Source organism: Perognathus longimembris, chromosome 2 (genome assembly GCF_023159225.1).
Source record: "Perognathus longimembris pacificus isolate PPM17 chromosome 2, ASM2315922v1, whole genome shotgun sequence".
NCBI classification, from domain to species: Eukaryota; Metazoa; Chordata; class Mammalia; order Rodentia; family Heteromyidae; genus Perognathus; species Perognathus longimembris.
Genome location: NC_063162.1, coordinates 153232044 through 153259371, shown reverse-complemented (window position 1 = coordinate 153259371; position 27328 = coordinate 153232044). Strand labels below are relative to the sequence as shown.

At 56.4% G+C, this 27328-nt stretch overlaps 2 protein-coding genes across 2 annotated transcripts; one reads left to right on the top strand and one right to left on the bottom strand.

The window, feature by feature from the left end:
• Window positions 1–252: 252 nt before the first annotated feature.
• Window positions 253–19749, bottom strand: Rnf32 (ring finger protein 32). Its single transcript, XM_048337771.1, has 9 exons — window positions 19559–19749; window positions 17947–18004; window positions 17148–17418; window positions 14838–14980; window positions 12574–12606; window positions 11951–12075; window positions 11596–11704; window positions 1868–2035; window positions 253–921 (listed from the first exon to the last, which is right to left on the bottom strand). The coding sequence occupies exons 1-9, from the start codon at window positions 19747–19749 to the stop codon at window positions 673–675; spliced, it is 1347 nt and encodes a 448-aa protein (XP_048193728.1). The 3' UTR covers window positions 253–672.
• Window positions 19750–19823: 74 nt separating this feature from the next.
• LOC125345726 (basic proline-rich protein-like) lies at window positions 19824–22227 on the top strand. Its single transcript, XM_048337770.1, has 2 exons — window positions 19824–20495; window positions 20674–22227. The coding sequence occupies exons 1-2, from the start codon at window positions 19824–19826 to the stop codon at window positions 22225–22227; spliced, it is 2226 nt and encodes a 741-aa protein (XP_048193727.1).
• The last annotated feature ends 5101 nt before the right edge of the window (window positions 22228–27328 follow it).

Genomic DNA, 27328 nt, shown 5'->3' with positions numbered 1-27328 from the left:
TTTCCTTCTCATTGTTTCATACAGGAGACCTTTTTCCACATCACTGGTGTTGTGGGTGGTGTTACAAGTACTTTGAAGATCATGGGGATGGGTTTATAGCTTCTGTGCAGATGGAACTCTAGGGGCCCTGGAGCCAGGGCCCCTGGCGTTGAGGGAGGGCTGAGGAAGTGATTCAGTGCGAGAACAACTGGCTCTTGGTATCTGTGGCGCTGGCCGTCAGCGCTGCTGCCATTATGATTACTGCGTTCTGGTGTTGAGTTTAACCAAACACATCCAGTGTCCTCCAGCAACATTACACGGAGATAAAACAGTTATTACAACAGTATTAGCACCAGAAGAGGCTGTAGGACGGTGTTAACAGAAACGTCTGGAACTTAAGAGTGTTTCCATTTCCTAGCCATTGGTTAAATACTGACAGGATTTTAAGTGGAGCTGTTCCTCATTTATTTCAAATGATTAGACTTATGAATCTAACTTTTTTTAAATAGACTACAAAGACTCAAACTAGACCGTTTCGTTGTTAGCCATGAAGAAGATATGATTACAGTTCCTCTATTTATTCACCGAGATTTATGCCACTGTAGAATAAACTACAATGTACTAACAACTCCAGAGCGTTTTGGGGTAACCCGTGTCCCTCCCTCCCTCCCCACCCCCCTCATTTAACAGCGTTCAGCCTGTCAGAATCTTCTTTTGGTAGCAGGAGCGGCACAGCGGGCAGGCGTGGAACGGAAAGCTGTCTCCCAGGGAGAACTCCTCCAGGGCCAGCAGGCAGGTGTGGTGGAAGAGGTGGGCGCACGACAGGAGGGCCACCTCGCGGGCAGGCCGGCCGCCGCGGGTCCCCGGGGAGGCCGGCCGGCCGTCGTGGAGGGCGAGGGGGGTCAGGCAGATGGAGCACTCGTGCATCTCCCGCCGGGTGGCCTGCAGCATGGGGGCAGAGGTTTGCTCTGGGAGTCCGCTACTTCCACTACACAGAGGCGCTCAGCCCCCGTGGGTCCTACGTACCAGACACGGTTGGTGTGCCGCTCACGTGACACCAAGCGCACACACCGTTACTCCTGTGGGAGGGGACAGAACGGTGACCCACCTCTGAGCAACCACTGTGCACGAGAAGACTCTCTCAACCCTAGCCTGGTGCCGGGTGGGTGGGGCCCTCTGCTGCTGAACCCTGCCTCTAGCCTGTGTCTGCGCTGACTGGTTATTGTGCGGCAGGGACACGCAGGACCGCCATCCACCTGCTTTCTGCGTCCCGGCATCCCTGGGATGCGAGGCGTCCACCGCCGTGCCTGGGGCGCCTGCCTTTGAGCCGTGGGTTTGTCTTCCCCGGCTGGCCTAGACACGTCGGCCTCCCCATATCCGCCGCGCACGTAGCTAGGACGGGCACGGCGCTGTGCTCGGCTGTTGGCCCGGAAGGGGCCTCGTGTGCGTGCTGGCTAGTGCAAGGCCAGCCCCGAAGCACCGTCCTCCCGGTCCTAGCCTCCCGGAGCGAGGCGCAGAGGCGGAAGCCCCTGGGGCCTGGCTAACTGCTCATTAACCACGAGAAGGGAGGCGTTTCCAAAACAGTTGCTTCTAACCTCTTTTTAAACTTTCCTCCTATTAAGCACGTTTCCCCAGTGTCTTGGCTTCCTGTTATCTCAGCCCCTTTCTCCTTTCCTGCGTCACAGGACGCTCGGGGAAGTCAGTGTGGTGCTGCGCGCGGGCGCTGCCCACCCACGACGCCGCCACTCCACGGGGCGGAGCCCCCCGCGGTCCTCGCCGAGCTCGGGACGGAGGCCGGGGCTCCCCTCGGGCTCCCCACGGTGCGGCGTGCGTGGTGAGCGTGTCCCCCCCCCCCCCCCCGCCGGAGGGGCGCCGGTCCAACGCCCACCTGCAGCTGGATCCTCTCCCAGTCCTCGTCTGCGAGCTCACGGCCGCACCGGTCGTCCAGCTGCTGGAGAATGCTGCGGTTGACGGCCAGGCAGTGGTCGATTTCCGAGAAGAGCTCGTCCAGGTTGGTGTCGTAGGAGCACAGGATGCGGTGGCTGATTTCTGTGAACTGAGCACACGGGGGGGGGGGGGGGGGGGGCGCTGAGGGAGCCTGGGAGTGCTGGGCTTCAAGGGGCGGCCCTTGCACCGGGCATGCTCAGTAGGTACTGGGGGCCGGGCGCTGGCCCGGCTCTCCTCCCACCGTGAGGACAGAGTTATTTCAGCATGACCATCAGAAGGGAGAAAGGAGCGCCCGCTCCCGGCCGACCTCCTAGAGGGGCAATAAGCAGGCGCCGCCGGGATGAAGCGGGGCTCTAGGACTCCCGTGCTGCAGCCAGTGCGAGCCGGGACGCGTGGTCGGCGAGATGGATGGCGCTGCACAGTGCACAGGCCACCCAGCCCCCCGGCTTCGGGCCACTGGAGGGGGGACACTCAGCCTGCCTCGCTACACTCGCTCTGTCGGACGCTTCTGCAGCTCTTCCCTCCAGCCCCGAGGGGCTGACCTCTACCTGCCTGCCCAGCCTCAAAAAGGCAACCTTTTACTACTGCTTTTTAAAAAATGAAACGAACATGCCTGGGAGCTTGGGGGGCTTGGCACGAAGGCACGGTTTCGCCAGGCGTCGTGGCACATGCCTGCGATCCCGGCTCTGGGGACGCGAACGCGGGAGCCTCACGATGGACGGCCCGCCGGGGCTGCGCCGTGAGCCTCTGTCTCTCGCGGCAAAGCAGTGATTATCTTGTATTTTGTTTACAGAGTTTTACAGATTTTATTGGCCTGCCTCGGCCCATTTTTCCCCTAAGGACTTACATGGCCTTTCCCACCCCTGACTGGCAAGCTCATTCAAAATACAGGCTGGTGGTTCTGTACGTGAATGCCATTGTGGCTGTGTGCAGATTTCAATAAGATACAACTGATTGTGAAGGGGCCCAACCGATGGGCTGGACAGGAGTCAAGGCCCGGAAACGACGGACGACAGTGCCCGGTGGCCCAGACGTCGCCGCGGGGGCCGCAGGACAGCTTTCCCTCCTCCCCAAGTCGCTTTATACTTGGGCTGTGAAGGTCAGTCACCAGTGCCCAGCTTCTCAACCAGAATCCTTATGTCTATTCAACCGGAGTCTCTCTCGCTTTCCTGGGCCCTCTTACGTGTAGGGGAGACGGTCCCCGGCCCTAGCGTTGTCACAGAGGTGATAGAGAGGGGATCACGCTTCCGTAGGTCGGGTAATGAGTGCGTCTCTTTTTGGACAGTGTCGCCCCTTGCTTCCCTCTCCCCCCAGGTTTTCCCTCCCACCCCCCCCCCACAAGTGGTGCTTTTCATTTTCAACACCGTGTCTACTGAGTCCCACTGATGCGTCTGTTTGCCCTTATGTCATGCGTGATGCCCAGTCTTCATACGCTGTTCTTTGGAGTTTGGCTGTTTGATCTCTTGTCTTTTCTGGCTGTTAATTTCTTGTCAGATATGTAGCTGGCAAAGCTAAGAGACTAGTGCAGCTTTGTATTTTGATGCAATCCCATTTGTCAATTCTTGCTCCTATTTGCTAAGCTATTGGAGTTCTATTCAGGAAGTTACTGCCTATGCCAATAAATTCTAGCATTTTCCCCATGTATTGCTGTAGTTTCAAAGGTTTGGGCTTTTCTTACGTTAAGATCCTTGATCCACTTTAAATTCTACAGGGAAAGGGGAAGGGGAGGTTGAGACTCAGCTTACCTACTGCTTGTGAGCATGCACTCTTTGTTCAAGAGGCTCTCAACAGATTTTGGGATCTTTTGTAAAAAGCTACACCTCTAGGTGTATAGCGTCATTTTTGGTGGTCTTGTTCCATTTATTTTCAGGTCTGTGTCTGTACCATGCTGATTTGTTACTATAGCTCTGTGGTATAATTTAAAGTCCAGTATTGTGATACCTCTGGTCTTCACACGCTTGCACCAGAGGGTTTCTGCTCAGCCTGTCGGTTTATGAGCACAGTGTGTCGCCGCCATGGTCAGCCTTCCCCTTACGCACTGTAGAGGTTTCATGTACTTTACTAGGTGGCTTGCCGGTGTCTTCGAGGGAGAGCTATTGTGAGTGGAATTGTTCTCATTTCCCTCATGTCCTATCGTTGGCATAGTGAAAGTCACTGCATTTTTTTTTGGTTGTTGAGTTTTTGTTGTTTTGTGCTGGTCCTGGGACTTGAACTCGAGGCCTGGGTGCTGTCCCTGAGGTTTCTTGCTCAAGGCTGGTGCTTCTACCATTCGAGCCCTAGCTCCGCTCTGAGTTTTATGAGTATTTAATTGGTGATAAGAGTCCCACGGACTTTCCTCTCAAGGCTGGCTTTGAACCGTGATCTTCAGACCTCAGCTTCCTGAGTGGCTAGGGTTACAGGCGTGAACCACCAGCCCCGGCCACGGTAATCACTGAGGAACATTCAGGGGTGAATCTCTAAATGCCAGGCAGCTTGAGCGGAAGGCCACGGCACACATGGTGGCCCTTCGTTTGGTGGCCCTTCGTTTGGTGGCACCTTCCCCAAGGCGCCTGCCTTCTCGCCGCTTCCCTTCCTGCCATGTGGAACTCCGTGTTCGGTGCCCTGGGCGCCCAGCCGCCTGCCTCTCCCCGAGGGGTGGGCTCCGCCTGAGGCAGGGCTGGGAGCCCAGAGCTGCCTCCCGTACCTGGCAGGGCCGCCCTGGGAGGTACGGCACTCCCCACCCCTGGCACATCCTCCCTTCCCCCCCTAGGGTGGGCACGGCAGGGCAGCCCGGGGCCTCGGACAGCTGCTCTGCTCTGCTCTGCCCCTCCGGAGCACAGGCCTGCCCGCCTCTGACCTGTCGGCAGCGCCTGCCCCGCGCCCGCCCTCTGTAGGTGACAGCCACCCTCCGGTAAGACCCCCCCACCCCGGTGCCATGCCTGCACACCTGCCAGGATCCCTGTCAGGACCTCATCCCCTCGCCCCCCTGGCTCGGAGGCCCCGCTCGCCCCTCCCCTCCGCCTCCCCCTCTCCAGGCCCGGCCGCGGGGCTGCTCACTGTCGCCTGCAGTTCCTAATGGCGTCACACACGGTTCAGGACCGTCCGTCTCGTGTGCTGAGGAGGCGGGGCCCTCGCTGCACACTGGCCGCTACTCTAAGAGGCCCCTGGGGGAGGGAGGGAGGAAAGGAGGGAGGGAGGCTGTCCACCAGCCCTCCTCCCCCCCCCCCCCGGGCTCTGGGAAGAGCTCTGTCTGTTGCCTCCTCAGTTCACATAAACTTCTGCAAAGCACAAAACCTCCAGGAAGTCTGAGCCCAGGAAAGGAGCGTCCCTGTGTTTCTCATGCTGTTGCCCGGGGTGAAATTGAACTTGTGCTTCCATGTCCTTCAGTCCGACACACAATGTAATTCACACATTTATCAACTCATTCTTTCTTCCTTAAATTAAAAGTGCTTTTCAGCGTGAAAAGGAATTCCTTCTGCGTCGTGATGGTTAAAGGCGATTGAGATCCGCTGAGTGTGGACTCAGTGACTCCCGGGCCGCCCACAGGCCCAGCGTGGCTTCCGCTGAGCTGCCCTCCCACCGGCGCGGTCCTCGCCCCGGGCCCCGCCCGAGACCTGCCGCCCATTCCCACGTGAATCTCCACGCGCCCCGCGCCCGCCAGCCTGTCCTCCCGCCCATTCCCATGTGAATCTCCACGCGCCCCGCGCCTGTCCTCCCGCCCATCCCATGTGAATCTCCACGCGCCCCGCGCCCGCCAGCCTGTCCTCCGCCCATCCCATGTGAATCTCCACGCCACCAGCTCCACTGTGACCCAACATTACTGACACAACTGCCGTCTTTCCGTGTCCCCTCCCTCCCGGCTCTCACAGTGAGCTGCTGGCTTCTGGAAGCTTCTGGCTTCCTGGTGCCACAGTTAGCTTTTCTGTGTGTATTTCCTATGTCCTCAAATGACGGCCTTAGATTTGGGGAAGATTGCTTTTCGTAAGGCCCTTGTGTCTGATTGAAAAAAAACCCCACCCGCCTTGACTTAAGGTTCGCAACAGATTAGGAAGGAGGACAAACCGGTGCTCCAGGCGCACCTGCCTCGACTCGGAGGCACGGAGTCCTCCTGGCCGGGAAGAGCAGTGCCTGCCTCGTTACTTCCAGGGTCAAAACTCAACAAACAGCAATTTTTAGCTTCTAACGCTAAAGAATGTTGGCTTGCTGATAAAGGTACCGCGGAGCCATCAGGCTGTGTGTGTGGTGTGTTTCTAAAAGTAAAATGAGGAAGACTGTTCTTATTCTTGGAGCCCCAAGTATTTGAAAGGAAGCGCGGGTCAGGGTCGCGGTGTGCCTAGCGCCTCTCCCCTGGGAACAAGCGGGTTGACAAGAGTCTACGTTGTATTTACTGACCACCTATGGTAGTCGGCTCTCAGCCATTTCCTCAAACGTGGCAACGGTTGAGCATTTCTGGAACATCACATCGTTATGTGCCCAGGGCTCTTTTTTCTTGATTCCTTCATTTCTTACACAGGTCCATGACCTTTAGTAATTGAAAGAACAGCAAAAAGAAAAATCTGACTATTGAGTTCTAGATTTTAAGCCAACAGTTTATACTGTGAAATCTCCGTAAGTAGTTAAAATACATAAATTTTCAGTTTTAGAAAGAATGGGTATCTTACTATATTTCCCATCCTCATATTTCAGATATTTTCTGAATTTAGAAACTGGGAGTTCAGGTCATGGATATGTAAAGCAATTACTGATCATGCAAGTAACATACTGGCTAAACATTAAAATTTGTAAATACTAACAAATCACCAAGTAAACTCTGTCTCCTCGGAGGGTCTTAAGTGACCCATCTTGTGTCAGCAAATTGCTTACTAATGTGTTGACTTAGGACCGCCCTCAAAAGCAAAATGAAAACCTGGAATTCACAGTGTATCAATGCATCAGTTGATAAGCTTTTACTGGTTTAATATCCTTCCAGTCTTGGTGCTTGGAGCCACTTCAAGTTAGCAACAGAATGTTTGCCATCTCTATGTGATAAAGGAAGTCAAAAGACTGAACAAACTTAAGGACCATTATGCTGTTTGGCAAGATGGAAATGAAAAGGCGAGCCAGGTCCCAGGCCCGGCTGTGGGAGCCGGCCCCAGCCCAGGCCCCCATTTGACAGATTGCTAACCTCACCTTTCAAACAATGGTGGGGACTTCAGCGGGGGTGGAGATAACATAATGCATTTGAAAAGTTTTAATTGCAGCAATAAAAGACCATGCCTCAATTATATGACAGAGGCTCGCAGAACCTCCAGATAAGGATCAAAGGCAGCTGAGGACTGGCCCCTGCTCCGGGCTGCTCTGGGCTGCACTGGGCCTTTGGTATACACACAGTGCTGGGGAATTCTCGCAGCACAGCTTTAGTGACCTTTCCAGGCCCTTTGATCCCAGTTCTCAGAATGTGAATGCTAAGTAAGTGTAACAGGACTACTGTATTGTCCTGCTCTCTGACAAAGGGCCTTTCTGACTGAATTTTAAGTCTCTGACACTTACTTATGGGTACACAACTCAACATCTGACCTTTTTAGTTCTTGCCACCAGACTGACATAGTGAAAAGAACCTACACGGTAGCTCTCTAGCAGTTTGCTATGGTTTAATTTTGCTAGGAATGTGGTGGTGATAGTTTAAAGCAAGGCAACCTTGTGAAGAGAAAGTCTCAAAGAATAGGAGCTACCTTGTAGAAAGAGGATCATGGTGTTTTATTAGTTACTAGGGAAATGCAGTGCCACAGTTCTTTTTGCTCAAGGCTAGCACTCTGCCACTTGAGCCACAGCGCCACTTCTGGTCATTTTCTATGTATGTGGTGCTGGGGAATCGAACCCAGGGCTTCATGTATTACCAGGTAAGCACTCTTGCCACTAGGCCATATTCCCAGCCCCAAGTGCCACCATTCTGGTAAAGCCCAAGAGTAGCTAGATTACGGAAACAGAATGGCCTGGATGAACCTGGAGTGTTAAACACACAGGCATCCTACAGTATGGAACAAGTGAGGACGCGAGCAGCACCTGCTGCATTGACTGCGTTTGAAACTGTCAAGTGCTGGGGCATTCTCCTTGCCTTTCTTTACTGTTCACTAGGGTTCTTTTGCCCTGCACATAATTTGTAATGTGATCTAAGCCAGGGCTTGGGTATAGCAAAAATGATCTCACCAACCTTAAATAGCTAACTTTGTACTCATTTTTTTTTTTTTTTGTCTGTCAGTTGGTTGTGGGACTTGAACTCTGGACCTGGGCGCTGTCCCTGTTTCTGCTCAAGGCTAGCACTCTACCACTTGTGGAGCCACAGCGCCACTTCTGGCTTTCTGGTGGTTAACAGTCTCATGGACTTCCCTGCCTGGGCTGGCTTCGAACTGTGATCCTTAGATCTCAGCCTCCTGAGTAGCTAGGATTGCAGGTGGGAGCCACTGACGCACGGCTGGAATGAAATTTTTATAGAGCCGAGTCAGCTTGGCCTTCACTTGGCTTTTTTGCTCATAGCTGGCCCTCTACCACTGGAACCATGCCTCTGGTCTGGCTTGTTGCTGGTTAATTGGGGGTAAGAGTCCCTGGGACTTTTCTGCCCTGGCCAGCTTCAAACCTTGATCTTCAGATCTCAGTCTCCTGAGTAGCTAGGATCACAGGGGTGAGCCTCTGGAATCCTTGTAGTATATGGTATTTTGTAAAGTTTAAAAAAAAATGGTTAAGGGCTGGGGATATGGGAATATGGCCTAATGGTACAGTGCTTGCCTCGTATACATGAAGCCCTGGGTTCGATTCCCCAGCACCACATATATAGAAAACAGCTAGAAGTGGCGCTGTGGCTCAAGTGGCAGAGTGCTAGCCGTGAGCAAAAAGAAGCCAGGGACAGTGCTCAGGCCCTGAGTCCAAGCCCTGGGACTGGAAAAAAAAAAAGGTTAAAAAAAAGCCATTGGTTGGCAATGAGTGATGAAACCCTAAATTTTCCCCCAGGTTCCTTAGATTCTTAAAGTCTATAAACCATTGAGATTCAAAACTGAAATGGGCTATTCTGGAAAGGGAGCCAGCTACGATTTCTCAGTTTCACTGGCTTGTGGAAGCAATGGGACAAATGTTTGATCTACCTTTAACTTTAGAATGTGCCACGAATTATTGTTTCTAGTAACTTGCAATTTCACGTTTTAGATTAATACAAGGTGAGTTGGCATTAATTTAACAAATTCACTCCTGGGGAAAATGGAGATGCAGCTTAGGAATGGTTTCACGTTTAATTCCCAGGTTCACAACTGTTGTCTCCCCAGTAATGAGGACCTGAGCGCATCTCATCTTGTTAAGTTACTATACCGCTTGTTGTTTGTAAACATGAAATCTTTTGACAGTTCCTTGGTTTGGCCTTTGGCGCACAGCCGGGCGGGGGAGGGGCGGGAATGCTTCCCAGGCCGCGGAACCACCCGGCATTTCTGGAATGTCACCAACCTGTGACACAGAGTCTCGATAGAGCCATTGTTCGTCTGGCTCTGGAATTTATTTATTTTTAGTGGATGTTGTTGGGAAACCTTGAGACGGACAGAGACGCATCAGAAGCGGGGCTTACGGCTTAGCACTTCTGCTTTAGCTGCGTTCTTAGAGCTTTCAGAAGTAGGAAGCAAGAATGAATAAGCAGAGCCAGACCCCAGAGGCAGTCCTTTTATATATGTAATATGGATTATGTATAATATATACTATGTATATATAAATGTATTTATAGATATTGTTGTCCACGTCTTAATCTGAGATCACCTGACGTGAAGGCCTCGCTTTACTCACAACCCTATGTTGAAGTATTTTGCAGGTTTTTAATAGAAAGCAAGTAGTTCAAACTCTTGTGGGTTTTTTGCTGAAACACGCAAGTTTGTTTCTTGATAAAAAAAAATACAATTCTGTTTCTGTCATTAGAAAAAAGCAGTGGATGTGGATTCAACAATGCGAGTGTGAGGAGCTACTGTGTGTGTAATGTTTGTTACACGTTCTTACTTGGACTCTGAAATATTTATTCTTGTATGATTAAGACGGTAAAGAGGAAAGTGGCTGCCACCTCTAAACGTTAATATACGTGTGAACAAAATTTTTGTACTAAATATTATTTTTGTAATTGCACTCGAGCCACCTGAGGAAGCAGCACCGCGGCCTGCCGGGCCCGTCCCGCACTGTCTGCCTGGGGCTGAGCTCCCGGCCCGTCCCGCACTGTCTGCCTGGGGCTGAGCTCCCGGCCAGTCCCGCACTGTCTGCCTGGGGCTGAGCTCCCGTCCTGTCCCGCACTGTCTGCCTGGGGCTGAGCTCCCGGCCAGTCCCGCACTGTCTGCCTGGGGCTGAGCTCCCGGCCCGTCCCGCACTGTCTGCCTGGGGCCTGCCGGGCCCGTCCCGCACTGTCTGCCTGGGGCTGAGCTCTCGTCCTGTCCTGCACTGTGCGCCTGGGGCTGAGCTCCCGGCCCAAGCGGTGACGCCCAGGAGGCTGGCTGGCTGTCACCCTAGGAATTCCATTTATTCACGTAAGCTAGCCAGGGCAGGAAACTCGGGGAGACTCAGCTTCAGTTAAGCACAAAAAACAAAAGCCAGAAGTGGCGCTGTGGCTCAAGTAGTAGAGCACTAGCCTTGATCAAAAAAGCTCAGGGACAGCGCTCAGGCCCTGAGTTCAGCCACCAGGACTGGCACTGAAATAAGAAAAAAAAAAAAAAAGAAAAGGGAAAGTATTAAGAATTGAATCCCCATGGAACGTTCCTGAGGATATGGACAGGATACGGAGCGCTCCTTTCCCTCCACATTAAATGGATTCAGTTTCTCAGTGTCATTTTCTCCGTCTTCCCCCTCACTAACCTGAAGTAGCCCCCTTATTGTAGACTTCTTACCCATTTATTACTGCTCACCAATTACCTATTTTTTCACAGTTAGTTGCCAAATGTATATACTTTAACCCCTAACAAGGCACGTTAATGTTTCCTTTAGAAATAGGAGCTCTTCAGAGTGTTAACCTGTGAAATTCCAAATGTGTACTCGGTGTTCTCATTTGGGAGTTAGCGATTCGGTGGACGGGGAAGCGGGTGTTTTTACTTACTCACGCCGCCACTGCTTCCTGTCATTTCACTTAAGCCGTGTATTTCCTCGGAAGCGCTGCTTGGCAGGCAGCGCCTCGTGCAGGGTGGGCTTCCTTGTCGCCCACTGCCGAGGCGGGACTCTGCACCCCGGTAACCTGCGGGTCCGGGGGTATGCTCAAGCTTGTTCTTTATCAGAAAAGTTTTTTTTTGTTTTTTTTTTTGCCGACTCAGGGCCTGAGCACTGTCCCTGGCTTCTTCCCGCTCAAGGCTAGCACTCTGCCACTTGAGCCACAGCACCACTTCCGGCTTTTTCAATGTATGTGGTGCTGAGGAATCGAACCCAGGGCTTCATGTATACGAGGCGAGCGCTCTACCACTAGGCCATATCCCCAGCCCCAGAAAAGAGTTTTATTCTGTCAGAAAAGGTTTGCTGTAGATGGTTTATAGGAAAAAGCCAAACAAAGTTACTTGGCGTCTAACCCAATCAAACGCATCGTCTGCACGAGGCTGGAAAGTCACTGAGCCCAACGGCAATGTGCGCGGCCGCTCGATTGTTCAAAAAAGCCCCGGGGATGGAGTGAAGGCGCCGAGGCGGCCCCGCGGGCAGGGGCGGGCGCCGCACACCTACCTTCTCCTCCAAGAACTTCTTCCTGAGCTTGGGGTCCTTGGGGGGCACGACTCTCCTCAGGTTTCGGTACCACTTCCGGACAACGTGGCCTCTCCAGTAGGCTTGGATTCTGAAACAGAGAGGAGGCGGTGACGGCCTTGGCCGGCTCTCCCGGGCTCCGGCCTTGGCCGGCTCTCCCGGGCTCCGGCCTTGGCCGGCTCTCCCGGGCTCCCGCCAGCCCTGCGGGGCTCCGGGCGCCGGGGACGGAGGGGCGACGGCAGCGGGAGGTGCTGGGTGTCCTCTGGCGGCCACGGTCATCACGGCCTGAGCTCCAGGCTCCCCCCGGGCCCTGCAGCGCAGCCGGGAGCCCGCTCACCTCGTGGCACACTTGGCTCTGAACAGACGGGCCCCGTCGTAGATGACTCTGGTTTGATACTGGTTCTTTCTACAGAGAGGACACGTTTTTTTATTTGTGAATTTTTCAAAAGCCTGAAGGCATGCCTGAAGAAAGATAGGTCACTTAAAATTTTATTAACCATTGGTTATTTAAAAAAAAACATTTCTGTTTCTAAGCAATTATACTGTTCTGTTTTCTCATCGTTATGACAGTCCAATTGAGATGATGAGGTGACGTTTTATCAGGTGTTACTGTTACCCCAGTGGTGTTTCACAAGAAGACACAGGCAGAAACACCAAACCTTCTAAAGAATCAACCTGTGTGCAAGTCACCTTCACAGTGTGCAGGACTGTCTTGCAGATAGACGCAAGAACTCAGCTATTGCTAGGTTGATGGGCAACAACAGTTGGTTATACAAACACCATGGTTCTTGTGTCACATAAAACCCCTGGTTTTCAAACGGGAAGAATCGTACTGTAGCCGGGAGCCATTTTTCTAACAAAGAATGACTGTGGATAAAACAAATGGCTCTTTGGGGAGACGCTGGGGGAGCTGGCCTGTGAGCTAGGGGAGGACGCCGGGGCCCGGGCGGGGCAGCTCACCTTGTGGAACACGTGTGAGCAGGACAGCAGCACCTGTCCACGAGGAGAGAGAGAGACAGGGTCAGCAGAGGCGCCCCCTGCCCGGCCCACGCCCGGCGCTCAACGGGAAGCTGCGGGGCGGGGCGGGGGCGCTGCGGAGGCCGGATCACCCTCCTATCCACACCGCTCTTAGGATATCCCACATACGAGAAGCAAAGTTCGCGACTCGCAGTGGTAATCTGCTTGTAAGCTGTTGCAGTGAGCTTAAAGGAGAAACGGTGGCGTGGGGCTGTTTCCCAGCGGATGGGAGCAGGTGGACCGGGGCTCCCATCTCCACTGCTTATGGGCTAGGAGGAAGAGGAGCGAGGGAATGCTCAGTCCATGCCTTTCAGAGGGATTCATCCACGTGGGTTGTACAGCTCTATTGAGAGGTAAGTCTCTTTGATTCCTAACTGGGATGGCAGGCAAAGGGCATCGTCCTCAGCCTTTTCTGTGGACATGGGGCTTGTGAGCTTTATGCCTGGCTGGTCTTGAACTACTCTCCTGATTTCAGTTTCCCGAGTACCTGGGATTACAGGCATGAGACGTCATACCCAGCAAGACATGTTCTGATAGTTTTAAGCTCAAATGGCAAGAAATTAGGGAGACAAAGAAATCACCAAGCTTAGGCCCAAGAAAGGAAAGCTGTGGTGGTGCTTAGTGAAAGGAAGCTGGGGAGGATGGGCAGACCAGGGCGGCTGCTGGGTGGGGAGGAGGCGGAGGGAGGGCAGAGCCAGCCCTCTTTCCCCTCAGGAAGCCGTCCAGCGAGAGCAGGCTTTCTCGGGCCGGGCCAGCAAGGGGAGAGGGCTTCGGGTTTCACAGGCTCGGTCCCACTGGCCTTCCCTTTCTCTGTGCTTTTCTTCTTAAATGAAAACAACGGAATACTTGAATAGGACCCAAAGAGTTCTAAAAGCTTTTCTCAACACTGCTAACGGTGAGTCTGAAGTGAATAAACTGTATTTAAAAGCATCTGTGGAATCATCCCTTCTTTGTAGAATAATCTTTCAGAGTGCTTTATCAGTAATCTATACTAAATCACATTTTACGTTTAGAATATTTTGAACTATCTCTGTTACTGGCAAATATTTTCTGGTATAACAAAAATAAGTGGTGGTAATTACACCAAAATATCTTCCAAGCTAGAATTAAATTTCAGCTTAGTTCTGCCATACCTTTTGAGTTGGCCTCTTGCGAATTATCTGAATTATTTTCTCGTCTGCTTAAATGTGTTATACTGCCTACTTCAGAGAAATGAGATTAAATGATGGCCCTCTGGACACATATACAGAAAATGCCAACTACTGTTTTTAAGTAGGAAAAACATGGAATAACTAGAAGTACAAAATAAACCCACTGATGGATCATTAGCCAAATAAAAATGATAGTTTTTATTTGTATGAGAGCTCATATCCATCAGGACGGAAGAGATGTGGATAGATCCTGAGACCCCTGAGGACATCCTAAGTTTCACTCTCCTCAGAATCAAGCTCCTGCTTCTAGGACAGCTAAGAGGCCGCCGAGGACTTCCATGCACGCACTATCAAGTCTTGAACCGAAGTGCAACCCACGCTGCACACAACTTGAGTTCAAATTAGTAAGGAGCAAAAGTCTAAAGATAGGGAACTTGGTGATCATGAAACATCTTGAAATGGATTCTGTTTTGTTCTATGAGTTGGTCGCTGGTTAAGGCCTGGGGGCTGAGAACTGCAAGTTGGCTTTGGTTTTATTTGCTGTGTTTTTATAGCTACAGTCTCTAAGTGCTTGCCATGGAGGAAGTCCGTACAACCCACTGCGCACGATCCTAGGGTGAAGACATGCGGAATGGAGGGGGGCAGCCGTTAGTACCAACAGTCTTCTGAGAACTCGGATGTCCGCTCTCGACCCCCGGGAGCCGACGGTTGAGTTGGGAAGAGTAGGAGCAGGGACTGTGCTGTGCGGAGGCAGTCGCGGGGGAAAGGCCTTACTTTACAGAAGGATTCTCTTTTCCTCTTATGCAACTCAGCTTCTCAGTTAAAACCCCCCTCGTGTCTGCCCACCGCGAGCCGCCTCGATGGCTCACTCCACGAGGGTCCTTTTGTGCACATTTCTGTACCTGGACTCAGATCACTTAATAGAATGAACTGCTCTGAGGGCGCTTAGCTCTTTCCACACACGCACACAACGCACACGCACGCACGCTCCACACTTTCGCCGGTGGTGAAGACAGGAGGACGGAGCGGGCTCGAGGGGCCCGGCGGGCCACGCACCTGGGGGCGGAGCTCGAACTCCTCCTTGCATACGGGACAGGGCTGCGCCGAGTCCCCGTGCAGGACGGATCTCTGCTTCACTCTCTCCCACTCGCGCGAGGACAGCGGCGAGGGAGGCTTCGCCACCAGGCCCAGCTTCTGCGCTGCGGGGGGGACGACACGGAACGGGGCTTAGAAGCAGTTTACCACGCGGACTCCCGCACGGCGCTAGTGTGACCTCTGTAAGCAGCCGTCAGAGCGGTCCATGAGCGCGCACGCCTCAGCTTACCATACAGAACGCCACCTGTCCATGGAAGTAGGGACCTGCAGACCAGGAACTGGACATTAGGGCACAGCACACCAGAGTGGAGGAAGAACCGAGCACAGTGTGTGGTAGAAATGCAAACACACGCCGACGTGAAGAGAAAGCCGACCTGACGGCAAGCGTCTAAGGCGGTGCAGCAGGAGGCGGGAGGCGGTGCGGGGATCTACCGGGCACGGGGGGGGGGGGGGGTGCCGGGAGCAGGTGGCCTCACCCTAGTGACCTGGGGTTGGGGCTGACCGAGTGGGGAAGCTGCGGCTTCCCAGGGGGCAGGAAGGGGCGGGACCTGGCCTTGACCCTGCTCTCTGCTGGGGCCCGCTGGCTGCGGGGCAGCTGCGACGTGGCCGTCCACAGCCCACCTTGCGCTTCCCGGGCGCCTCCCCTGTGGCCCAGGCTGCTGTGGCGGGTGCCGCCTGCTCCGCCCCCCGGCGTCTGCCTTAGGGCAAAGGATGCGGGGTATTTCTTCTTCATGTATCTATTTGCCACTTGTAGTTCGGAGCTGTCCAATCCGCTCACTTATCAGCCGGGCTGTTTTGCTAATTTTAACTTCTTGAGCTCGTTGTATATTCTGAATATTAATCCTCTGTTGGTCGACTAGCTGAGAGATACCTGCATTCCCACGTTTAGCTTTTCACAATAGCCGAACAGGTGTCCAACCACCAGAACAATGGATAAGGAGAATATGGTACATAGTAACTATAGACCATTACTCAGCTGTGTGGAAAATAAAATTAGGACATTTGCAAGAAAATGAATGGAACTAGATATGAGACGAGCCAAGCCCCAAGAGCCAAACATGCTTTTCTCACTTAAGGATGCCACACCGTATGTATGTATGTATGTATGTATGTATGCATGTACACATGTATGTATGTTGAAACAGTGGTATGGAGATGAAGGTTAAGCAACAGGTAGTTAATCTGATTAAAACATAATATACGCCAATGTGACACTGAATATATGCAAATAGACACTGGAAATGAAAAGTGAATGCCGGGCTGGGGATATGGCCTAGTGTCAAGAGTGCCTGCCTCATATACATGAGGCCCTGGGTTCAATTCCCCAGCACCACATATACAGAAAATGGCCAGAAGTGGCGCTGTGGCTCAAGTGGCAGAGTGCTAGCCTTGAGCAAAGAGAAGCCAGGGACAGTGCTCAGGCCCTGAGTCCAAGCCCCAGGACTGGCAAAAAAAAAAAAAAAAGAAAAGTGAATGCCAAGGAAGTTGGACCGGCTGTTGCTCCACCGATCGGACGGTGAGTGAGGTGTGTGGTTCAAGTCTATTCATGCATGTATGAAAACAGCAGGGAGATGGCGCAATGAAAGCCCCTTGTACAGCTAGTACAAGCAGCTCAATGTCCACATTGTCGTTTCTAATCTTCACTTCAGAATGATTTCATAGAGGTTATCTGAACAGTTCCTCCAGAGTCAGTGAGACGGCATTTCTACACACACACAGTATGCGTGAGTTCACCTATTTTAGGCAGTTAACTAGAGATGGTGTCTCACAGACTTTTCCCTTCGAGTCTCAGCCTCCTGAGTCACCAGGGTTACAGGTATGCCTGGCTCCTTCTCCTTCCTCCTCCTCCTTCCTGGTACTAGAGTTGTCACTCAGTGCCTCCTGCTTTCTTGCCTTGCTTGCTGGCAAAATAGCCACCGTTTTAGCCATGCCTCCAATCAAATATTTTTTTTTCAAGTGGCCAAACAAGGAGTTTAAATACAGAGAGAAAAGTACAGCTGAGGGAAATGGCATGCAGTCCCACTTTTTGCTACTTACTTTGTAGTACATGGAGTCTCAGACTTTTCTGCCTAGAATGGTCTCAAATTGTAATCCTCCTGATTAGTAAAGATAATAAATATGAGCTTGCTCAAACTGTTCCCTATCATTTTAAGCTTCAGTGTACACATGCCTTTCTGTATAAGCCACTTATTTCTATACCATAAATGTATCATTAAACTCAGTAGGCTCATTAGCACCAATAAGGCAACATGAATGACCACAGTAGCTTACCTAAAGTCAGTGGTGGTGGAACGGGATCAAGAACGTACTCTTTTTCTGGATCTTCTACTTTGGGGGCCTGTGCCCGCAAAGGCTTTTTAAGTCCAGTATCTATCACTGCTTTTGCTTCTTTCTTTAGATATTTTGATCTGTTCTCTCTCTTTTGTATTGTTGTCTTAGAGTGACCCACAGCTGACAGATTTCCAAGTTGAAGATCATTTAAAATGTGATCTTGTAAGGCAACTGCTGTGATTGCTATGTTATTCTTTTTAAACGAACGCTCCTAAAAAGGTAGGAAAAGATCTTATTTGTCAGAATGCTATGTATTATTTAGAAGAAGACCAAAGCTTTTGTACTCTAGTGATGACACTCTGCCAAACCTGACGGGAACGAGGGCGGAGCCACTGCGGCCAGTCAGAGCAAAGCCCAGCTTCATCTGTTAACGCAGGGATCGCTTTCCGTTTAATTACTAGAGTGTTAATTAATGTAGGTTCTTTATGACTTATAACCTGTGCATGCCCAAACAAAGTCACGCTGCTTCAGTGTAATTAAGTTAGACTCCAGGAAAATGCTGAAGAGAATCCTGCGCTAAAGGACAAGCTTGTCTGTGAAGATTCCTTCTTAGGCAGGATTAGCCCTGCCGCCGGCCAGCAGAGGCCCTTGCCTGCCCGCCCTCCACCTTCCACTCCGTGTGTCCTCCACGACTGTGTGTCCTGCTCACCACTCGGGGTTGAAAGCGAGGGTGCAAGCTGGATTCTCAGAGGGCCAAACCGGAGCACGTGCTATGCCTAGCCCCCGGAGGATGGCCTACCTTGCTTTTCAGCATGCTGAATGGGCGGGAGCAGTGGCGGTCCTCACGTTCCTTCCTTCTGCTGTGGAAACACTGTCAACAGAAAGTCAGCATGCTGTAGTTCATGGGGCTGCAGTACAGCACCGTGTTACACAGTCAATTCTGGAGGAGGAGGAGGAAGCTGAGCCAGACATTACCTGGTTCAGTTCACTACTAAGCTGAGGACCGCTACTCAGGACATGTAACATTCTCTCTAAATAAACACAGTTTCAGGCCAGAGACAAGGGAGACTATTCAGTGAGCTGCGTGCGGAGGTCCCAACAGTGTGGAGGATTGAACGTGCTACGTGTGCCTTACAGTACTCAGGGAGGCAACATGTTCATTATTTAGGGAGAAGGGCAACACAAGAGAAACTGAAAGATAAATACTGGCTAACTTCATGCTGCCTTGCACAGAGGTGTACGGAATATGGGGAACGGACCAAGTGGATTGCAACTTTGCTCTCTACTTCTTGGGACCACATACAGGACGGATCGGCCTCCGTCTCCTCATCTGCAGACAGGCCCAGCATGCCGACATTGCAGGGCTGCTGGATGATCAGCCGGGGGGAGTTTCGTGAAAGATCGAGGGGAGCCTTCCACACACAAGATAATTTTAGTATCTGGACAATTGTATGAAGGTAAGATCCCAACATTTACTAGAATGGAGACACAAAAGTTATTCAAGTAAAGCAGCATCGAGGGCCTGTTTTAAGAACAGAGCAGAACGGGGGCTAGAGCATGTCTGCAGTCCTGGGTTCTGTCGGGAGCACCTCTCTCTACCCCGGCCCCCCAACACGGGAAGGACCTCATGCCAAAGAGATCAACACCTGCCCTCATCTACCCTGAGAGTGAAAGTCCAGTCAGGAGGGAGTGTGTGGGAAATGAGGGTCCGCCGAGCGCCCCGCGGCCAGGCTGGCCAAGGGGCGCGAGGGCTTCAAGCCCTGAAAGGTCACTTTCGGACGCCGCCCTCTGGTGATCGCACGCGCGGGGAGACGAGCCCGCCCACGGGGGGCGGCGGGATCCCCACCCGGGAGTCTGCCCTGCAGTGGGGGCACCCGGCGGCGTGACCAAGCGCTGATTAGTGACCGGCCAGAGGCACGTGCAGCCCTAAGAAGCAATCCCGGGGCCCTGCTGGCCACGCCGGGAAGCCTGGGGACGCCGGGAGGGGGCAGCGCCGCCAAAGCCCGCGGGCAGGCGGCCCCCGGGGTGGGACGGGGGGGGGGGCCCGGGGGGTGACAGGCGGCCCTGGGGTGGGGCGGGGAACCCCGGGGTGGGACGGGGGGGCCCCGGGGTGGGACAAGGGGGCCTGGGACAGAGGGCCTCCCGATGGGACAGGAGGGCCTGGGGGCAGGGGACCCCGGGGTGGGACAGGGGGGCCCCGGGGTGGGACAGGGGGGCCCGGGGGGTGACGGGGGGCCCCGGGGTGGGACGGGGGGGCCCCGGGGTGGGACAAGGGGGCCTGGGACAGAGGGCCTCCCGATGGGACAGGAGGGCCTGGGGGGCCAGGGGACCCCGGGGTGGGGCGAGGGGGGTCCCGGGTGGGCGCAGTGGCGGGCTGGGGGTCCGGGGTCGCCCGCCCGCCCGGCGCTAACCCGGCTTCCAGGGACACGCGGGGCTCAGGGCCGCTCGTCCCGCCGCGCCCCGGCTGCTCAGCGCGGCGGGCACCGCAGCGCCCACGACCCAACGCCACACTCGCCCGGCGCCAGCTCGCAACCGCCTGCGCGTCCGCGGCGCGCTCGCCGTCGTCGTGGCAACGACCCCCCCCCCGCCGCGCACTGCGCATGCCTGCGGCTCGCCCGCCTCGCCCCAAGAACCGCGCCCCGCGCGTGCGTCAGCGCCCTAGCTCCCTCCGCGCGCATGCTCACCGGGCCCGCCGCGTCCCCGCGCCTCGCGCGTAGGCCCCGCCCCCGCGCCGCCGACGTGAGGACGCCCCTGCGTCCGGAGACGCGGCGCGCCCTCGGCGTCTGCGCCGACGACCGGCCCTGCCCGGGGGGTGGCGGGGTGGGGAGCGCCCGCCCGCCCGCCGGCCACGGGCCCCGCGCGGAGCGCACCCACGTGGTGCCCGGGAGCCTCGAGCCTGGCAGCCATGCTCCGCCCAGGGCCGTCGGGCCCCGCCGCCCGGGTCCGTGCCCGCCTGGCGGGCTCTGCCCCGCGCCTCGCCGCGCGGCCCTCACCCCCGGTGGGCGCTCCCGCCCTCCTCCCCCCCCCCCCCCACGGGCCCGGCCCCTCGAGGAGGATCCGAATCAAGGCCCCGGGCAGGGACTGACGCTCCCCATGCCAGGGGACGGCAGGGCGCAGACCCCCAGGACCGCCCACGCCCCGGGTCGAGGTGCCCGCGCCGTGGCCCCCAGCCCGGGCCTGGCTCTTGGATCTCCGCTTGGATTCTGCGGGCGGCCGTCACTGGCGGGGACCGGCGAGGTTCCGGGCGGTGCCGGCCGCCCTCCTGCTCCTGGGCGGGCAGGTGGAGTCGCGTCGGCCCCGGTGTCCGCGAGGCCGGAGGAGGCGGGTGCAGCCATGGGTGGGCGGCCCGTGAGGGTCTGCGTGCCGTGCGGGCTGTGGGCCCGGCCCGCAGTGCTCGGGTGTGGACTCCACGGATCCGGCCGCCCTTCCCCGGCCCGGGGTTCGGGTCTCTAGTTCCGGCCCCCCCTTCCCTGCAGGCCCCCCCCCCCCCCCAAAGCTGGCGGGCCTTTGTTCTTCCAGATGACAGAGACCTGAGAAACCCGGCGAGGCGCAGCTGAGGGTGGGAAGGGCTTTATGTACACCTAAGACCCAGAGCCGGGGCGGCCCCACCGCCCCGCGCCGGCCGGCCACTCCCTGGTCCCGGGCCGGTGGCCCCGCGCCCAGCCCCGACCTCCGCGCCTTGCCTGGCTACTCCTCCTCCCCGCAGGCCCCGAGCCTCCCCACAGGCCTCCGACCTCCCCGCAGGCCTCCGACCTCCCCGCAGGCCCCGAGCCTCCCCGCAGGCCTCCGACCTCCCCGCAGGCCTCAGACCTCCCCGCAGGCCTCCGACCTCCCCGCAGGCCCCGAGCCTCCCCGCAGGCCTCCGACCTCCCCGCAGGCCCCGAACCTCCCCCGCAGGCTTCAGACCTCCCCGCAGGCCTCCGACCTCCCCGCAGGCTTCAGACCTCCCCGCAGGCCTCCGACCTCCCCGCAGGCCTCCAGCCTCCCCGCAGGCCTCCGACCTCCCCGCAGGCCTCCCGCCTCCCCGCAGGCCTCAGACCTCCCCGCAGGCCCCGAACCTCCCCACAGGCTTCAGACCTCCCCGCAGGCTTCAGGCCTCCCCGCAGGCCTCCGACCTCCCCGCAGGCCTCCAGCCTCCCCGCAGGCCTCCGACCTCCCCGCAGGCCTCCGACCTCCCCGCAGGCCCCGAGCCTCCCCGCAGGCCTCCGGCCTCCCCGCAGGCCTCCGGCCTCCCGCAGGCCTCGGCCTCCCCGCAGGCCTCCGGCCTCCCCGCAGGCCTCCGACCTCCCGCAGGCCTCCCGCCTCCCCGCAGGCCCCGAACCTCCCCGCAGGCCCCGAACCTCCCCGCAGGCTTCAGGCCTCCCCGCAAGCCTCCCGCCTCCCTGCAGGCCCCGAACCTCCCCGCAGGCCCCGAGCCTCCCCGCAGGCCCCAAACCTCCCCGCAGGCCCCGAGCCTCCCCGCAGGCCCCGAGCCTCCCCGCAGGCCTCGAGCCTCCCCGCAGGCCTCAGACCTCCCCGCAGGCCTCCGACCTCCCCGCAGACCCCGAGCCTCCCCGCAGGCCTCCCGCCTCCCTGCAGGCCCCAAACCTCCCCGCAGGCTTCAGACCTCCCCCGCAGGCCCCGAACCTCCCCGCAGGCTTCAGACCTCCCCGCAGGCCTCCGACCTCCCCGCAGGCCTCCGACCTCCCCGCAGGCCTCCGACCTCCCCGCAGGCCCCGAACCTCCCCGCAGGCTTCAGACCTCCCCGCAGGCCTCCGACCTCCCCGCAGGCCCCGAGCCTCCCCGCAGGCCTCGAGCCTCCCCGCAGGCTTCAGACCTCCCCGCAGGCCTCCGACCTCCCCGCAGGCCTCCAGCCTCCCCGCAGGCCTCCGACCTCCCCGCAGGCCTCCGACCTCCCCGCAGGCCTCCGACCTCCCCGCAGGCCTCCGACCTCCCCGCAGGCCTCCAGCCTCCCCGCAGGCCTCCGACCTCCCCGCAGGCCTCCGGCTCCGGGCTGGCTCTGCAGGCCCTGCCTGCTTCTCCTCCTTCCTCCCCACCCCCCGTGCTCTGCCCCCTCCAGCTGCTGGGCCCCCCCCCATAGAAGTGCCACGTGTCACGGACGCTAGCGCACGCGGGGCGGGACTTCCTGGGCCGCCCCGCCCACACGCCCACGCAGCAGGGAGCCCCGCCCCTCCGGTGGGCGTGGCCGGCCGTGACTCCGCCCCGCTGGTTATTGCGACCCCCCGTCGGACCCTGGAGTCGTGTTTCTATTGGACTGGAACTCCACGCCGTGCGTGACGGGAGCCCGCCCCCTCCGGTGGGCGTGGCCGGCCGTGACTCCGCCCCACCGGTCATTGCGACCCCCCGTTGGACCCTGGAGTCGTGTTTCTATTGGACTGGAACTCCACGCCGTGCATGACGGGAGCCCGCCCCCTCAGGTGGGCGTGGCCGGCCGTGACTCCGCCCCGCCGGTCATTGCGATCCCCGTTGGACCCTGGAGTCGTGTTTCTATTGGACTGGAACTCCACGCCGTGCGTGACGGGAGCCCGCCCCCTCCGGTGGGCGTGGCCGGCCGTGACTCCGCCCCGCCGGTCATTGCGACCCCCGTTGGAGTCGTGTTTCTATTGGACTGGAACTCCACGCCGTGCGTGACGGGAGCCCGCCCCCGCCACGCGGGCGGCCGAGGCGGAGCGGGCAGGACGGCTCGGAGCCCCGCTCCAGAGGCTGCGGCGCTGCCAGAGCGGCCCCCTCCTGTTTGCAGAAGCGTCCCGGACCTTGCGCAGCACTTCAGAAATCTCCGGGAATGAAGCCTCGCCCCTGGCTTCCGCGTCGATGGCTCTGGGACCCCGCGGGGGGTTCCGTGGCGGTTGTTGTTTGCCACCGTGAGGGTTTTCGTCGGCTTCTTCCCCCGGCACGGCGTTCGCGTGTGGAAGGGCTCTGGATTGTGAGTGGAAGGCCGTGCCTCGCACCTACACTCGCTTGCTGAGTCCGAATTTTGGCAGGGAGCTTCGTCCTCGTAAAGGATGAGCTCCCCCCGCCCCCATTCACCCAGGAGACCGTGTCCCTTCCCTGCCACTCCCCACCACCCCCAGGACACCCTCCACCGGGAGGGCGGTCGGGACCTCCAGCGCCCTGGCCGCCCTGCTGTCACCAGGCCTGGAACCTCCACAGGCTGCTCCACTCGGAAGGACTCCGTGTGTGGGGGCACTTACTGGAAAATTCCTTCCATTCTTCCTACTGAACGCAGAGACAAGAAAAGACATGCAGTTGCGCCGCAGCGGCTCCCCTCGCCGCACAAGCTGGGAGCCCGAGGCTGTGGGCCGTCAGGTGAGCGTTAGGAGGAGGCTTACACAGGAAACTGCAGGGCTGAGATTTGAACAGGCGCCAAGCTGGGTGATCTACTTTGAGCCCTGTGGCTAGCCCAACTCTTTGTTGTTGTTGTTGGCCAGTCCTGGGTCTTGAACTCAGGGCCTGAGCACTGTCCCTAAGCTTCTTTTTGCTCAAGGCTAGCACTCTGCCACGTGAGCCACAGCGCCACCTCTGGCCTTTTCTGTGTATGTGGTGCTGGGGAATCGAACCCAGGGCATAAAGCACGTAAGGCGAGCCCTCTACCACGAAGCCACATTCCCAGCCTCGGGCCCAGCTCTTGGTCTTTTCCCTTATCTACTTCAGCTGGTGTGGTGCTGGTTTTCTGTTGCCTGCAATAGGAAGTGTCTGAATGAAAAAAATAAATAGGACCAGTTTAGAACAGGGTTGAGATTAGAAACTGATGTTGCATGCAGACTGCTTAGTACTGGGGCTGGGAGTCTTTGTGTATTTTAAGATGTTTCTCTTGAAGTTCACAAAGTTCCAAAAAGTCCAAGTTCTCCCATCTGCATGTTTTCTATCCCAAAGGCATTAGTTATTCTTCACTTAGGCACACAGAATGTTTTTCTCTAGGCTTTTACTAGAAAATTTATCCTTGTGATAATTATTTCTGCGATACTTTTTTTTTTTTTTGGCCAGTCCTGGGCCTTGGACTCAGGGCCTGAGCACTGTCCCTGGCTTCTTCCCGCTCAAGGCTAGCACTCTGCCACTTGAGCCACAGCGCCAAGGCTAGCACTCTGCCACTTGAGCCACAGCACCCCTTCTGGCCGTTTTCTGTATATGTGGTGCTGGGGAATCGAACCTAGGGCCTCGTGTATCCGAGGCAGGCACTCTTGCCACTAGGCTATATCCCCAGCCCCTATTTCTGCGATTCTTGACAAAAGCAGAGTTGACATACCTAGGTGATGTTTGAAGACGATAATGAGGATTGCACTATTCATCCTTCCTTAGGACTGTGTTCCGTTGGATAAAGTTGGACAATCTGAGTACAAAATTCTTGCATTGGGTTTACTAACATACATAATCCACTTGTTCTACTCCCAAGGCTGTGTTGTTAGACATACATTTTAATGTTATTCCCTTTATTGTTTTTAAATTTTTGTCTGCTCTGAAGCAGCCCTGAGGAACTGCATATTCAGGGAGCATGTTTGCATTGTATGAAAGCTTCGTGAACCACCAGCTCGTTGTTGCCTTGCGTTGACATTCGAATGATTATTTAAGAAGTTGACAAGAAGTTAACTACTGGTCCTAGGAATTACTAAATCCTTTTGTTGGAACAACTTCTTTGTTAACAGTACCTTCCATTTGTACGGTTCATTTGTACAACATCAGTACATTCTCATCGACTTTCTTACTAACATGCTTCCCACCGAAGCAGACATGTATTGTGGGTAGCAACTGAGGTCAGCAGGCTGTTGTCGTGAGTTCTGAGCTTGCAGGACTGGCGTTGGGCCCCTCAGTGTCCTCTGGTGTCCTCTTGTTTCAGTGCCTTCTTTACTGCTGCCTTTCTCTTGGTGTGAGACCAAAGTCACTCCATTTTGAAAAAGAAGCAGCCATATTAGAGTTAGAGCTGATTCTGAGAAGTTAAAAATACAGCTACTGGACAAAAAACAAACAAACACAACTATGTGCCCACCCAGTGACCGACCAAACAACAGACAGGGGGCAAGCTGCAAGCAACAGATAGGCAAGCCGACCTAGCCAGGAATAAACCATTGCTGTCTTGAAATGTGCAGATGGCCCCTAACCAACCAGGTTTGAACATATCAGGCATTGCTCAAGGCCGACCAATAGGGTGGCTGTCAACATGGGAAGTTCCCAAAGGTGTTTGTTCACCTGGATAAAAAGTGTGCCGTCCCCTTCCTCGGGGCCTCGTCTCTCAGCTGCGGCTGGAGAGCACGTTGGCCCGAATGTGCCTTTGATAATAAGCGGCACCTTTGCTTTTGCATCGATCCTGGTCTCGTGGTCTTTGGGGTGTTTGGATTCTGGCTCTACATTGGAACTTCTTAGGTGGATTTCGTGTCTTCACCGCTTGAGCTGTGACCTGGTGCTGCTGTACTTCACTTTCTCTGCGTGTTCCTAATTGGGAAGAGGGACAGAGGACCCAGCAACTGGACGGCACGGGCTGCATCTTGGTGTCCTGACCCTCTTGGTTTTCCTGGGCCTTTTGTTTTCTGGTGGCAGTTGCTCCCTGTCTCTGTCGGAGGCCTGTGTCCTCCAGCTCTGTGGCTCCCAGGGAAGAGTCACTAATGGGAGTCAACCTCTGGGCCAGTGGCTGTAGCTGGCTCAGCTGGAGGGGGCTTAAGTCTTTACGGGGATGGAAAGGTGATGTAATGAAAAAACAAACCCAAAGCTCACACCTCAATAGTACCTGTGGACTGCGGGCTTTTGGGGCTGGCCTTGACGGGGACGCTAGGTGTCCAGCTACACTCCACAAGCTTTTCACCATGCCAGCTGGCACTGATGTGCTCGTCCAGCTGTGAGGAGTCAGGCCCCATGTGCACAGGTGTGCTCGTCCAGCTGTGAGGAGAGCCAGGCCCTGTGCACAGGTGTGCTCATCCAGGTGTGAGGAGAGCCAGGCCCTGTGCACAGGTGTGCTCATCCAGGTGTGAGGAGAGCCGGGCCCTGTGCACAGGTGTGCTCGTCCAGGTGTGAGGAGAGCCAGGCCCTGTGCACAGGTGTGCTCGTCCAGGTGTGAGGAGAGTCGGGCCCTGTGCACAGGTGTGCTCGTCCAGGTGTGAGGAGAGCCAGGCCCTGTGCACAGGTGTGCTCATCCAGGTGTGAGGAGAGCCAGGCCCTGTGCACAGGTGTGCTCATCCAGGTGTGAGGAGAGCCAGGCCCTGTGCACAGGTGTGCTCGTCCAGGTGTGAGGAGAGTCAGGCCCTGTGCACAGGTGTGCTCGTCCAGCTGTGAGGAGAGCCAGGCCCTGTGCACAGGTGTGCTCGCCCAGGTGTGAGGAGAATCAGGCCCTGTGCACAGGTGTGCTCGTCCAGGTGTGAGGAGAGCCAGGCCCTGTGCACAGGTGTGCTCCTCCAGCTGTGAGGAGAGCCAGGCCCTGTGCACAGGTGTGCTCGTCCAGCTGTGAGGAGAGCCAGGCCCTGTGCACAGGTGTGCTCGTCCAGCTGTGAGCAGAGCCGGGCCCTGTGCACAGGTGTGCTCGTCCAGGTGTGAGGAGAGTCAGGCCCTGTGCACAGGTGTGCTCCTCCAGCTGTGAGGAGAGCCAGGCCCATTGCACAGGTGTGCTCGTCCAGCTGTGAGGAGAGCCAGGCCCTGTGCACAGGTGTGCGCGTCCAGGTGTGAGGAGAGCCAGGCCCTGTGCACAGGTGTGCTCGTCCAGGTGTGAGGAGAGCCAGGCCCTGTGCACAGGTGTGCTCCTCCAGCTGTGAGGAGAGCCAGGCCCTGTGCACAGGTGTGCTCGTCCAGCTGTGAGGAGAGCCAGGCCCTGTGCACAGGTGTGCTCGTCCAGGTGTGAGGAGTCGGGCCCTGTGCACAGGTGTGCTCATCCAGGTGTGAGGAGAGTCAGGCCCTGTGCACAGGTGTGCTCGTCTAGGTGTGAGGAGTCGGGCCCTGTGCACAGGTGTGCTCGTCCAGGTGTGAGGAGAGCCAGGCCCCATGTGCACAGGTGTGCTCGTCCAGGTGTGAGGAGAGCCAGGCCCTGTGCACAGGTGTGCTCGTCCAGGTGTGAGGAGTCGGGCCCTGTGCACAGGTGTGCTCATCCAGGTGTGAGGAGAGTCGGGCCCTGTGCACAGGTGTGCTCGTCTAGGTGTGAGGAGTCGGGCCCTGTGCACAGGTGTGCTCGTCCAGGTGTGAGGAGAGCCAGGCCCTGTGCACAGGTG